Source organism: Rhincodon typus, chromosome 4 (assembly GCF_021869965.1).
Source record: "Rhincodon typus isolate 14 chromosome 4, sRhiTyp1.1, whole genome shotgun sequence".
Taxonomy (NCBI): domain Eukaryota; kingdom Metazoa; phylum Chordata; class Chondrichthyes; order Orectolobiformes; family Rhincodontidae; genus Rhincodon; species Rhincodon typus.
This window is the reverse complement of record NC_063335.1, coordinates 84775679-84790559: the sequence shown is the minus strand read 5'-3', so window position 1 is coordinate 84790559 and position 14881 is coordinate 84775679. Positions and strand designations below refer to the sequence as shown.

At 37.5% G+C, this 14881-nt stretch overlaps 1 protein-coding gene across 12 annotated transcripts in view; it reads left to right on the top strand.

Moving 5' to 3' along the window:
- LOC109911501 (RNA-binding protein 12-like) overlaps window positions 1-14881 on the top strand; it is a 137554-nt gene that overhangs the window by 1517 nt on the left and 121156 nt on the right. For 8 of the 12 annotated variants that reach the window (XR_007261873.1, XR_007261872.1, XR_007261871.1 and 5 more), the window contains exon 2: window positions 119-179. Coding sequence is in view for 4 of the 12 variants with exons in the window: in XM_048595461.1 (XP_048451418.1) it covers window positions 2044-4260 (2217 nt within the window). In the remaining 8 variants the exon portion in view is untranslated. Of the gene's footprint in view, window positions 1-118; window positions 180-2015; window positions 5523-14881 lie in introns of those variants that run through there. The other 4 variants (XM_048595461.1, XM_048595463.1, XM_048595459.1 and 1 more) reach the window with 1 other exon arrangement.

Sequence of the window (14881 nt, the reverse complement as noted above, 5' to 3'; positions counted from 1 at the left end):
TAATTAGATAAAGTTTGTTCAATGGCAGGTGCTTGAAATTCATAATTTGATAATCCCACCATTATTTTGATTCTAAATGGATTTATTACAGGTTTAATCTTGTTCTTTTGTTTTGCAGTCTGTAGAGTTGATTTTAACGAACCTGTTCGAGCATCTGCTTAAAAGAAATCTTTTTACAGGTTAGTGTCATACAAATGGTAGGTGACTGAAAATTGTCTAACTGGGATAAACTATTAACCTTTATTATTGTCACATAACCATCTGACACGTTTGAGTTTCTTTATTGCAAATGTCACGATTCAGTTACGAATAGTGACTTTCAAACCAACGGGAAAGTGAAAATAAACTTGTAATAAATGTATCATTTCCCAAGTAGCCATGCATGGGTAAAAATTTGTTATTGTGCACACCAAGCTGCAGAGCACTTGCATTTCCTGTGCATCACAATTTCTGTGTTTTAGTGTAGGGTTACATCTCATTATGAAGCAATAGTTAAGAAAAACCTGTGTTTATTAAACTAATAGATACATTTTATAATGCGGGGTTAGTATTTAACTTTGTCCTGTGTAGCATATTTTAGAGATTTTTTTCTGCTTTACTTGTAAATGAATTACAATAGTTGGCAACGAAATTTTGAATCTGACCTTTCCATTTTTACAATTGTTGAGTTGCTATATTTGTTCACTGCTGTTTAGTCCAATGCATTGGAGTAATCTAAACTTCTCAAAGTGCATATTAGGTTTTTTGTGAGTGTTGCTGTAATTTTGCTTTATTACCGAATTATGTGCATTATTCCTATTGCCCATAGTGCTAACTAGTATTTAGACCAGGAATCTATGTTCTGAACAGATGGTGAGAGTCTGTGTATTGTCCATTTTGGGTTGGTTAAAAATGTACACATTGTGCAACTCCAGGACTATCACTTTCAATCTCCTTTATGGAACAAAAACATAAACGTAAGGACTGTTACTTCAAAAGAATCAAGATTTGAAAAAAAGGAAGAATTCTAGTTGTATTAAATGCATATGCTATATTGTTAGCTGAACCTGCCTTTGAGTTGCTACAGAATCAAGTCTACAGTACCTGATACCTTCGCGAAAACATTAATGTTGTGATCTACCTGAAAGAACCATCTTTTAGACCAAGTAACTTGTTTCTCAAGTGGACTGCTGAATTATGTGCAGTAGTGGATTTTTCAGTTTGCCTGGAGTCATTTACAACATTTTGAAAATGCCCCAATGTGGATTTTAGGATTTTGCATTTGCTTTATATCTGGAGTTGTTTGCAGAGTTCAGAGCAATACTTGAAGGGAAAAGAAAATTTGGGTTACTAGTTTGAGGTGGTTTGTTTGTATTTTTTTGAGAAAACAATAAATAGGAATTGTCCATTCCTGGAGTGAAGTTATTTGACAGGGGTGGATTACCATGTGGGAGAAAAGATGTGATGGACTCTTTACATAAAGAGCCATGGTTGCAGTTTGCAAAATAGACCGTATTTTGTTTTTAGCTAATTTCAGTTGAATTTTAACCCTAGGTCCTTTTTACATTCCTTGTTTGGAGAAGGAATGATACAGTACTAATAAGTAGCACTTACTTGGACAGCAGTTTTGAAGCATCACTAGAACTTTGATCTATCACGTTATTTCAAGATGAATTCCACTGAGGTGCTGTGGCTGACTTAAAATTGATGAGGCATTTTTCACATTAAAGACAATTTCAGTCATCATCAGATCTTGTGGAGAACTGTTGTGGCTTGGAGGATATCTTCAGAATTTTCACAAACAACTTTAGCGTTTTTGGTGGTTTGAGAGTTGGGAGCTTTTGAGATTCAATGGTTATACTTTTTGAATTGAAGGTCAATGTTTAAACAAATTCGTGCAGGGTAAGAAGAATCTGTTTTATTCTTAAAATTAACATTTCTGACTTTTATTAATATTATATTTGGAAGTTAATGCAGTATCCAGAACCTTTTTTGACATAATTTGACGTCATCCTGTGTGCCTTTCTTGCCTGCAGGTAACATTTTCTATTGATAGAGTTCAGCATGGCTGTGGTCATCCGCTTGCAGGGGCTCCCAGTTTCTGCAGGAACCTTGGATATTCGTCACTTCTTCTCTAGATTAACCATTCCTGATGGAGGGGTGCATATAATTGGTGGTGAACTGGGAGAGGCATTCATTGTATTTGCTACAGATGAAGATGCACGGCTTGCTTTGATGAGATCGGGTGAATTTCTTAAAGGGAGTAGAACAAAGCTAACATTAAGTAGCAGAAACGAAATGCAGAGTACAATTGAGATGAGTCGTAAGAGATATGCACGTCCCAGTGGAGAAACATCCAGTTACGGAAGGTCGGGATTCAGCAATTCTGGCACAGGTGGCTTAGGTAGTATGTCTTCTACACTAGCTGAAAACTTAGTTGCAGCAATGCAACATGAAATTAATAGGGATGCCTTTCATCCTGGTGAAATTGGAAGTTCTGACATGAACAGTTATGGCACTCGTATGGATCCAATGATGAGTGGCAATATGTCAACAATGGCTTTATCTTCTCCGCAGAACATTCCAGTTGCTCCTAGTTCCTCAATGTCTGCATTATTTGGAATGACATCTGGAGCAATGAGCGATAGTTTGGATAAATTTAATGGCTCTGGGTCAATGGATCCTTTTGCTGATTCAGCTTATAATCAAAGGAGAGAACAAGGAGCTTTTCATTCTGATGATGTTTATTTACATCTGCAAGGCATGCCATATTCTGCAGGAGAGCTGCAAGTGAGAGAATTCTTCCATGGTTTACAAGTGGAAGCAGTTCGTCTACAAAAGGATTACCGAGGTCTGAATAATGGAGAGTGTTTTGTACGGTTTGCCAGTTCTTGGGATGCAGCTGAGGGACTGAAGCGTCACAAAAAATACATGGGGCAAAGGTTTGTAGAGGTGTATCGAGCTACAGAACTAGACTGGATTTCTGGGGGATCTGATTTGTTTATAGATGATAGACATTTGGATCTAAACCGACACAATCGAGGTCGTTCCCCTCATCATGAAAATAAACATTTCCATTCTCAAACTCGATCAAGGTCACCTCGAAGGCACAGGTCTCGATCTTATTCCCCTCAAGATCAAGATTATTGGATGCAGTTAAAAAATACACCATATAGTATTTCAAAAAAAGATGTACGAAATTTCTTTAATGAACTAAACATAACAGATGACCAGATTTACCTTGTAGAAGATCCTCATGGTAAAAATACTAAGGAATGCTTTGTGAAGTTTAGAAATGATGCTGAGATGCGTAAAGCTTTAAGATACCATAAGACATACATTGCAAACCGTGCAGTTTATCTATATCCTCTTGCTAAAAAAGCTATGATAGAGTTGATGGACACTATTAAGAAGCAAAGATCAAGAGAAAAATCTGCCTATAGAATTGAAGAAAAAAAGTACCAGTCAAGAGAAGGAGCACATTCCCCAAGATTGTATATTTATGCTCGTAATCTTCCATTTGATATCTCCAAAGCTGAGATCCATAAATTCTTTGAGGGATTTGGTGTGGCTGAACATGGGATCCGAATACTTGTTGATAGTAATGGCATTGGACTAGGGGAGGCTCTGGTCAAGTTCAAGTCTGAAGATGAAGTACTAAGGGCTGAGCGATTATATGGTAAAAAGCTTGGAGGAAGAGAAGTTGTGCTAAAGGTGGTTACTTCAGAAGAGGTGTTTGAACTTGGTATCGCTTCTATGCATGAAAGAGCCAAAGGTCAAAAGGAAAGTGACTACTTTGGTTCATATGGTAGTGGTGGTGATCACTCATTATCTCATGATATGCATGAATTATCTAAGCCTTTCTTTGAACCTTCTGGTAATTTGGATTCTGTATCCACCGTACAAGGACCAATGTATGGCAGAGAAGAAGGACCTTATGGAGGGTTTAACACTGGAAACAACAATTTTGATGACTATAGTGGAGGGGGATTAGGATCTCGATTTGATTCAGGCTACCGAGGTCGTACGGGAATTGCCAGTGGCATGGCTGTTGTGAAGGCTTTCAACCTGCCTTTCAAAATCTCAGTTGATGAAATACTGGACTTCTTCTATGGCTATCGTGTTATTCCAGAGTCTGTCATTGTACGGTACAATAAGAGGGGGTTCCCTGCAGGCGACGCAATAATTACGTTTGAAACAGTTGATGAAGCAATGGCTGCTGTTCGTGAACTGAATGACAAACCGATTGGAAAAAGGAATGTCAAACTAAGTTTGCTTTAAGTACAGTGGAACCTACGTTTTTGTTTTAAACAAACAAATTTTAGATTCTCTGAGTAAAAGTTAGTTGCTGTCTGACCACTGGTTCCACCAAATGGAATAAATAAATAAATTGAGTTGTTGTCTTCTGTGATTTTCAGGCAAACATCACTCCTGTTGAAATTTTTTCATTTGTGTTGCCAGAAAATAGTTGGCTCTAGTTTACTGCTTTGGGATATATATTATATTCTGTCTTGACTCAATTGATATAGTTTACATGAATACATTCTAATTTTGTTCAGTTTCTTGATTTTGATAGGGTTTGAAAGTTAAGAGCTGTTGCTGTCTAGATGGTTTGGAAGTAAACTTGAATAGTTGAACTTCAGCATGAAGAAGTTCTGAATCACTTTTATTTTTCACTGTAAAAGGGTGATTGAGTGAAACATTTTAAATGGCTCAACATCCTGTATAATAATTGTGTAACTTTGTTAACGGTGATTTTTTTTTTCTCATTTACCCCAATTCTCCTTGAGGCAAGTTATGGATATGGGATAGACTTGTGCTGACTATGTTTTGGACATAGTGATATGCACAGTGAAAATATACACATTTACAATAAGCAAAATAGGCTTTAAAGTGCACCATTGTTTCTAAAAGTAAAACCCACCCCCCAGGTCTGTAGGTAGAAGAATTAGACCACAGGAGAATAAAGTTACTAATATAATTTTTATCCTGAAAATGTTATTTTTCCCATATGTAAGTGTCAACAGAAGGAACATTTTCTTAGAATGTTATTAAACATTTCTAAATAAGATACAACCTATTTGATGCTTTAACTTTGAGTGAATTTTTTTTGTCTTGTCAACTAAGGGTATTCATTTTACAGAAGAAATTTCCTTATCCAATTGTGACTTAATTCCATCTGTTAAAAACATAGGAAGTTATTTACAGAACTCCATTTTAAAGTTTTGGAATATGACCGTGCAATGCCATAAAAATTTCGATGCGTTATGTGGTCCAATTAATTCTCTTTAAATGTACAGGTTTTGACTAATTCAATCCTTGTCAGAATGATACTAAGAATTTAATTTTTGCATTTGTAGGTGTGTTAACTTTTAATTTAAAAAAAAATCTCTTGCATTTGTGTTTACTGGAAAACCAACGTTGTGTATTGCTTGATGGTTAAGATGTTTAAGCAGTAAGCATTTTTCTTTGTAATAGAAAATGGTTTGTCATGTATGAGAATGTACTTTAAAAGCCATTTTTAAAAAGTTGTGAAGATGTGACTAACAGCGTTTTTTCTGTGATTTATTCTGCATCATAGTTACCCTCAAATAGCACGTTAACTGTTCTCAATTTTCTGATGGAGTTGGAGAGTATCTAGCATTCCTGAAATTCTAAAGAACGTAGCCAGTAATGAGTTTTTTTAAAATCTCCAACTAATCTACTTTTATAGATGTAAAATTACCTAACAGGTGTAAGTTCTGAATAGATTCTGTTTAATTTATGGAACACAGCACTAATAGTTTGATTTCCGAATAGTTTTTAAAAATAAATTGACATGAGTAAAAACTAATCTTTTATGTGATTACAACCCTTTGATCATTATCAACCTATGTCAGGAAACCAATTGTTGGTTCAAATGCAGCAAAGAATACTTAAATGTAGATTAGTAGAATTAAAATATGTATAGACTTTCTTAATTATGGTTCATCTTGTCAGGTGATGCCGGAGTAATCAGCAGTGCCTATTTCTTAATCTATATTAAAACAAAAATAGTCCATCGTTTTAGTATGTGTCAATATGCTTGGAAAACAGAGCAATAATGAGTTGGACAAGAGCATTTGAGCTAGAAATTACCTTTTCTCCCCCCTAATTTTTTTTTTAACTAGAAGCATGGAAATCTTTTCAGTGATCCTTTTGGATGTGGTGATACTGGCAAATTGACATTTTAATTGCTTATCCTTTGTTTCCCTTGAGATGCTGCAGTAATTTATACTCTTAGGTATAGAGTTCCGTACTTAAACAGAGATGGAAATAATGTAACGTAACGTCACGTTCAAGATAATGTGTTACTTTTGACACAAACGACTTACTTGTTTCTAAGTGGTGGAAATGATTGGCTTTTGATCCTGTTCACAAAACGTTGGAAAATTGCTGTATTGTGGATTGTACTCTGGTGGCTTAAATATCTGTTTGAGCTTGTGAATGAGTACTAATCAGGCATACTATTTTCTCCTGACTAATATCAGTGGTGTGGCTGCATCTGTGCCTATCCAAGCAGGGGGGAAAGCATTCTTCCCATTCCTAGCTTCTGCTTAGTAGATGGTGGAGAGGCTTTGGAGAGATGGAAATATGAGTCACTGACTGTGGGGTGCTGATCAACTGTAACAAGTCAGTAATAGTTTTATTTGGCTGCTCCCATTGAGGTTTGAGGTCAATGGTAACCCAAGATGGTAGAAAACTCTGGTAATACCATTGAGATTTCAACAAGAGATTATTAGATTTTACTTGTTATTAATGCCCATTGCCTGGCACTTGGATCATGCAACTAGCGTACTATTTATCATCTTAAATCTGAGTTGTCATGGGAACCCTGCATATTGATTCGTTATCATTATCTGAAATGAACCCAAACTCTGCAATTGCCAGCAAAATCTTTACTTACATTGGAGGGAATGTGAAGATGAAGCAGGTATTTTGGCTTGAGACACTCTAATTGAGCAACTCCTGGAACTAGAATTATTTGGCCTCCCAGTAATCCTCGTCCTTTGTCAGTTAAGACTCCAGTTGTTGGAGAGTTATCCTTTCCTTAATTTTTATTGTTTTGCTGTGTCTCCTTGGTGTCATGCTTATTGACAGATAGTCACTTTGATGTTGCTTCTGCAATTCAACTCTAGTTTCCATAATTTGACCAAAGTTGTCATTAAGCCTGGAGTCAAATGGTGATGGTGGATCCAAATGAGGATTGGGGAGCAAATTATTGAAGTGTTTAATGCCACCGGAGAGAACTATTGTTGCTTTTCATGACTTTGTTTATTGAGAATAGGCTCTGGATTTGTCCTTTTTATGTGTAGGGAATACCTGGGCAATACTCCTATTACCAGGTAACCACCAGTGTTGTCAAAGGTTGGAACAGTTAGGCTAGGATTGTGACTATTTTTCAAGCCAGTTCTTGCGTGATGACTGGGAGGTTGTCCAAGCTTTTGTTCCGTTATTTACATTCATTCAATTCTGGAGTGTACTAAATTGTTTAAAGACTGATACTGCGAGGTGGAGATCTTGGTCGGAATCTTAACAAAGCATTATCTTCTCAGCAATTCTGCTGAAGATGGTTGAACATTTTTGAACTTGGTTGCTGGACGTTTCTGTGGTGGTGGTTGTTGAGCTCCTTATTCCATTTATTCCTTAATGTTCACCAACGTTCCATGACTGAATGTGGCTGGGTTGATCTGTTCATTGTGGCATTGCTTATCTGTGGATGAAATGCTGAGCTTGTTTAACGTGTTAGATAACTTTGCTAGGTTGACTTTCCTTTTCTAGGTAAACCTGGTGCTGCTCTTCTGCAGTCCTCGTTCATTTAATCCACTGCCTTTATAGTGTGGGAAGAATGAACAAAATGCTAGGCCGTGGAATTCTGTCACACCAGCAGTTTAACAAATTAAATCTTTGAGTGTTTGATGAGAAAAGCATAATTTTTACCAATTTAAGAAAACTTAAAATTTTAGTAAATTATGCTGCCAACATTCTCATTTTAGTTTATTTCTGAGAAGTAATTCATGTTAATGTTTTCCGTTACCATAATAAATTGATTATTTAGAGCTAGGAGCAAGAGCAGGCTGTTAGGTTCTATAGTCTGTCCCGCCATTCTACCTCTGTACCGTACTTAGTTTCTCCCCACATCTCTTGATGCTTTTAAAATCTTTAAAAAAGGCGTTCTCTGAATATATTCAGTGACTTGGCCTCCGAAACCTCTGTGGTGGAGAATTATAAATGTTTGCTACCCATTAGAGTGAAGAATTTTTTTTTCTCATCTCAGCCCTTAATGACCTGCCTCATATACTAAGTCTGTGTTCCCTGGTTCTAGATTCCCAGCCCCAAGTCTCACCACATCTACTCGGTTCTGTTAGAATTTTATATCTTTCAATCACATCCCCTCTCATTCTTCTACACTCTAGTGAATACAAATTGATTTGACTCAATCTTTCTTCATAATAGAGTACTGCCATCTCTAGTATGAGACTAATGAACCTCCAGTGCACTAGACTTACAGTTAATGGTAGGGCTGTGGGAAGTGTTGTTGAGCAGAGACCCCTAGGGGTTCAGGTACATCGTTCATTGAAAGTTGCATCACAGGTAGACTGTGTAAAGAAGACGTTTGGCAGGCTTGCCTTCATTGCTCAGACCATTTAGTATAGGAGTTGGGATGACCTATTCCGGTTTACAGAATGTTGGTGATGCCCCTTTTGGAAAACTGTGTACAGCTTTGGTTCCCTGCTATAGGAAGGATATTATTAAATTGGAGAGGGTGCAGAAAAGACTTACAAGAATGTTACTGGGACTGGAGGGTTTGAGTATAAAGAGGGGCTGGTAGGCTAGGACTTCATAAGGTCACCCCTCAACCTCCAGTGAATAGAGATTTAAGATCATGCGGAGCATATGTAAGGGGAATAGGAAAGGTCTTTTCCCTAGGGTGGGGATTTCAAAACTAGAGCAGTGCATAATTTGAAGGTGAGAGGGGAGGATTTAAGAGACCTGAAGGGCAACGTTTTCACATAAAGGGTGGCTTGTATATGGAATGAATTGTCAGAAGTGGTAGATGCAGGTACAGTTACAACATTTTAAAGACATTTGGACAGGTACATGAATAGGAAACGTTTAGAGGGGTATTGGCCAAACGCAAGCAAATGGGACTAGTTTGAGAAACTTGGTCAGCATGAACGAGTTGTACCAAAGAGCCTGTTTCTGCACTATATGACTACTCTTATGCTGTAAACCCCTTGAAAGGAGGCTAAGATTCCATTAGTCTTCCAGATTACCTACTGCACCTGTGTACTAGCTTTTGTGTTTCGTGCATAAGTGCTCCCCAAATCCCTTTTTGTGAATACCTTATGAATAACTGTGCTGTGTTTCAAATTCACTTTTATAATCTTGTTTCCTATAAAGTACGTTTGGACATGCTTCAAGATGCTATATACATGTTTTATAGTGTGTGTTTACAGTGAGATTATAAAATCCAATTTTTGTTCGAGTTTAGGTATCAGTTGGTACTTATTTTTTCTAAAAGTCAAATGGGAATGATGATAAGACTGCAACTTTTTTTTATTTGGGGAATTTCATTTGCTGCTGGCCCATGAGGCTTCTTAAGTAAGCATTAAGTATCTACTTGCATAGAAACTAGGAGCAGCAGTAGGCCATTCAGCCATTCAAGCCTGTTGTACCTTTTGAGGATCACGGCTGATCCTCTATCTTAATGCCATACTCCTGCCTTCTACCTATGCCCCCTTTAAAGATTTTAAAATCTAGAAATTTCCCTCCTCTTCCTTTGTGTGTTTGCGTCGCTCTCGCTCTCTCCCCCACTCCCCCTTCCTTCCCTGCCTCCCAAATATATCCATTGATTTGACCCACAGTGTTCCATGGTACAGAATGCCATCCACGGTCAGCCAAGTGAACCTCCGTTGCACTCCCTCTATGGCTATAGGGCCTGTCTTAGAGAGGGCACTGATCCAGATATGGTCTCACCAAGACTCTGTAAAACTCTTAATACATCAACCCAGTTTCTGAATTCAAATTCTTTTGCAATGAGGGCCAATATACTAGTTGCCTTACTTTTTAAATACCTGAACTAAGGTCACTACATAACTCATCACATTTTTTTTTAAGGGGGCGTTGAATCTTGAAACAAAAGGAATTTTCATTCTGTAGTTAACCTTGTGTGGAAAGGAATATTGCATTCCTCAACACTATCATAACTCAAATACACTAGCACAGAATTTGCAAAGTAATAGGTCCACTACATTGATTCTGAAAAGTGTATATTTGTTTGAGTACTCTGAACCGTAAACCCGGACATTGATAAATGTTAATACTTAACAATACTTGCCTTTCTTGAGATCTTTGTACCTACCTTCAGTACAACAAAAAGCCAGTTTAGATTATCTGTTCAAATTTCTAAAATGGAATTTCACCATTCCGCTTTCTCATTCGGATGAGTGGGCTAATGTTGAGTTCAGACCAACACCTAATAATTTATAACCATTCTTTCACTGTCTGACTACCTTTTATAGTCATGCATCATTGTACATAAACATGATTAATAATGTTACACTCATCGAATTGGTCTGATTTTTTGCAAAATTGCAGCATTGTTTCTTTTTCTGAATTCAGAGGATATGGGCATTCTAGCATTTATTGTCCACTCCTAGTTGGCCTTGAAGGTAGTATTGAGCAGCCTTCTGGAACTGCTGCAGTCTGTTTGCTGTAGATAGATCCACAATGCTATTAGAGAGGGAGTTACAGGATGTTGAACCACCAACACTGCAGGAATGATGAAATATGTCCAAGTCTATAAGGTAAAAGGCTTGGAGGGTTCTTTGCAGATGGTGGTTATCCCATGTAACTGCTGCCTTTATCCTTCTAGACACTAGTGATCATGAGTTCAAAAGGTACTGCCTAAGGAGAGCATTGGAGAATTTCTGCAGTGCACCTTTGTAGATGGAACATACTGCTGCTACTAACTGGTGGTGGAGGGAATAAATCTTTGTGGATGTAGTGCCGTTGAAGTAGGCTGCTATGTACTGGATGATGTCAAACTTCTTGAATGTTGTTGGAGTTGCAGTCATCAGGGCAAGTAGAGGGTATTTTGTCACACTCTTGACCTATATGTTGTAGATGGTGGACAGGCTTTGGGAAATCGGGAGGTGAGTTATTCATTTCAAGGTTCCTAGCCTGTGACCTGCTCCTGTAGCTACAGTACCTATGTGGCTAGTTTAGTTCAGTTTCTATTCGATGCTAATCCCCAAGACGTTGATAGTGAGATATTCAGTGATGGAAAATGCCTTTTAATGTCATGGGAAGACTATTAAATCCTCTGCTGTTGGAGATGGTCATTATTTGTCATTTGTATATCTTGAATGTTAGTTGCCACTTGTCAGTCCAAACCTGGATGTTGACTAGATCATGTAGCATTTGGCATGGACTGCTTAAGTATCTGAGGACTTGAAAATGGTGCTAAATATTGTGCAGTTATCAGTGAACATCCCCATTTCTGGTCTAAAGTTGAAGAGACAGTCACTGATGAAGGTGAAGATGATTGGGCCAAAAACCCTGAGGAGCTCCTACAGAGGTGACCTGGAGTTGAGATGACAGACCTCCATCAACGACTATCTTCCTTTGTGCCAGGTATGACTTCTATTAATGGATACTTTACCTCCAATCTTCGCCACATTACTCAAATGTAAACATTTTCAGATTTATTTTCAGCTGAGTGGGGGAAAGAAGTTGGATGTTCTTTTGTATCATATGGTTTATATTTTTTGTTATGCTGGCCTTGAGAGCAGATACAGGAAAAAGATAAATTTTTGAATCATATTTGGAGGGAATTGTTCACTTAAGTAGGATGATTGAACTAATTTCATGAATCTTCAGATATAAATGGGATCATTTGTCCTTTTGTGCAATCAGCTGCTGATGTCCCCCTTTTAATAATCTTGAGGAAATGTTTCAATCCTTGTACATTTTTACAGAATATCACCTGAGTGTTGCAGATTAAGTACATAAATGGTGAGGTATAAAGAATGAAGTCAGTTAATGGAGTACTTAATCATTGGGTAAATATTGAATAAAGCTTGAGGTCTCTTCACAGTTGGGAACTCTAATGGGCGTCGGTTTGGACTAAAGTTTTATGATCTATATTCAGGAGCCATTTTCATCTGTCTTGTAATCTATTTGTTTAGACGTCTGTAAAGATGCAGTGGACCCATTGAACCAACTCAGCATGAGTTCCAAACCTAGTTGTTTTGCATGTCATGATTTGTGCAGAAGCACCATGCCATTGAGGATCTCTCATAAATAGCCTCCCCTTCCACTGTGGACAAAATTTAATGTCAGTATTATTTGGGTGGGACAAGTACGAACATTCTTGCAATCTAATCAGTAATAGAGTTAAGGGTTATGGGAAACAAGCAGGAAAGTGACAAGAGTCCAAGATAAGATCAGTCATGATCTTGTTGAATGACGAAGCAGGTTCAAAGGTGCTGTGTGGCCCATTGGTCCTGTTTCTTTGTTGTTCATGCTCTGCTCTGCAGTTCTTTTTGATGTGTTTACGTAAAGTACATGAGAACAGCTGTAGTTTGTACAGTCTAAATTCACACATGGAATTACTATTTTTCCTCATTGTTGGTACACTTTACACTACACTAAGGTGGACTTGATATGCAGTATGTTTCTAAATTCTAATTATATACGTTATTTCAAAAGAAATCCAGAAATGACAAGTTGAATTATTTTAACAGGTGACTTATATGAAACAGTATGCAATGTAGAAATGCTGGTGCTCTGAGCTGTGAACCAAATGATCATGGTGGGAATCAACATACTGAAAGAACCAAATTTACTGTGTGACCCCATTGTTTTTTTGGAAAGGCAAAATTTTGCCTGTTTTGTAACTTCAGTAATAAAGGTAAAATTAATATGAATTAACAGACAAATTACAGTATAAGTAACATTGAATCACAGGTAAAACAAATAAATATGTTACTTGGGGCCGAAACGTCAGCCTTCCTGCTCCTATGATGCTGCTTGGCCTGCTGTGTTCATCCAGCTCTGCACCTTGTTGTCTTAAATATGTTACTTGCTGGGCAGCACATTTGGTATATATTTCACTAATTTCAGTAATACATTCCTTCAGATCTCTGATCTTCCACTGTTTCTCCAAGTATTTAGTCACTGATCCTCCTCAGATAGGAGCTCTTCATGGGTACAAACCTCAACAAAATAGTGCACTTATGAACTTTTCTCAGCTCTGCTGCATTCTTAACTGTGTGGATCCATCAGAATTTCCTTTATCTAAACTGTCAGTAATTGTGCACTTTTATAGCTAGTCCTGTTGCTTCATTTACTTAAAAGTATCAAACAATAGAGACAAGCTGGCATTTGTTGTCACCAGCTCTTGGATCCAGCCTTTGGGTTTTCCTTTTTCAATGTACTGCCACTACCATACCCCTCAAGAAACCTAGTCACATGGGCCTTTGCATTTCATCCAATGTCACATAATCGTGTCAGAAATTACACAAGACCAGGTTATGGTTGAACAAGTTTAGATGAAAACACGCTTTCTGAGAGTAGCCCCTTTGTCAGGTGAAATGAGAAAAGTGATCAAAGGGTCACAACTGATGAGGATGTATTAAACTTGCTCGCACTCTCTCCCTCTCGCTCACACACTCTCACACATTCTCTTCACCTGATGAAGGGGCTACACCCCAAAAGCTTGTGTTTTCAGATAAGCCTGTTGGACTATAACCTGGTCTCGTATGATTTCTGATCTTGTCCACCCCAGTCCAACACCAGCACCTTCATATCACAGGATCATAGCTTTTCATATCTACCCGTGTGGGGAGTAGGGACAAGGACAAGACCTGTGAATTATACTGTCTTCCAAATCAATACCCCAGGAGAGTACCCAAGTAACAACCTTTTCCGCAACAGCATCCATGGTCAATGCTTCTACAAATGTTCTTTACAACTGGAATTCCACAGGTTAAGCAGGCAAGGATGAATCTCACTGCCAAAATCACAATGCAAGCCCACAAAATCACTGTGGAAGTATTTTCTTGTATATCTGTTTCCACAACGCTGCATTACCTTGGATTCCAACACAGTATTAGATTTTTCCCTAATGAATACAGGCCAGTTATCTTAAAATTATTACACTATGTTTGAGCTAGATTTGTTTTCTAATTTTCTTGTTTTTTATATATATTGTTGCTGAGGGTTTCCCTGGAGCATTTTATTCTGTTAAAGCTGTTGTATTAAATGCAAGTATCAGAACTTAATTAGGAAAATTTATCTAGGAATTTTATCCAGCAAATTTTATTATCTTGTCAAACTTAAAATTGGCATGTTATGACTGTTTACCATTTTCTTCATGAAACAACCACAGATTACAAAGAAATGATTGCATATTGAGTTTCTATCACACTTAATATATGTAAGTTGAAAGAACATTCTAATGAAGTTAATGGAAGCTTGTTTGACCCCGAAAAACCCCACCTATTTAGGTTGCAAGATCTTTTCCAACACTATCAGTAGATTCAGCTGACAAAAAAAAAAGTCACCTTTTTACTTGAATGAGACAGACAGGGCACACTGGAATTTAGCATTTTTTTCCTTAATGACATTTCCCAAATAGAAAATATTATACTCAGAATTACAGTTATCAGTGATACGTAATTTTTTGATTGCTCACTAACCTGTGTTAACTTTATTGATCTCAACTATTGTAATGATAGGTTTCTTAGAACCTTTGGGAGAAACTGGTAAGATTCAAAAAAGCTGCATGGATGTTGATGATTTCATATCCCAAATTAGTATTTTGCTTGCATTGGGAGAATTATCGAAAGAAAATCAGCTTGGAGAAAACTTTTCT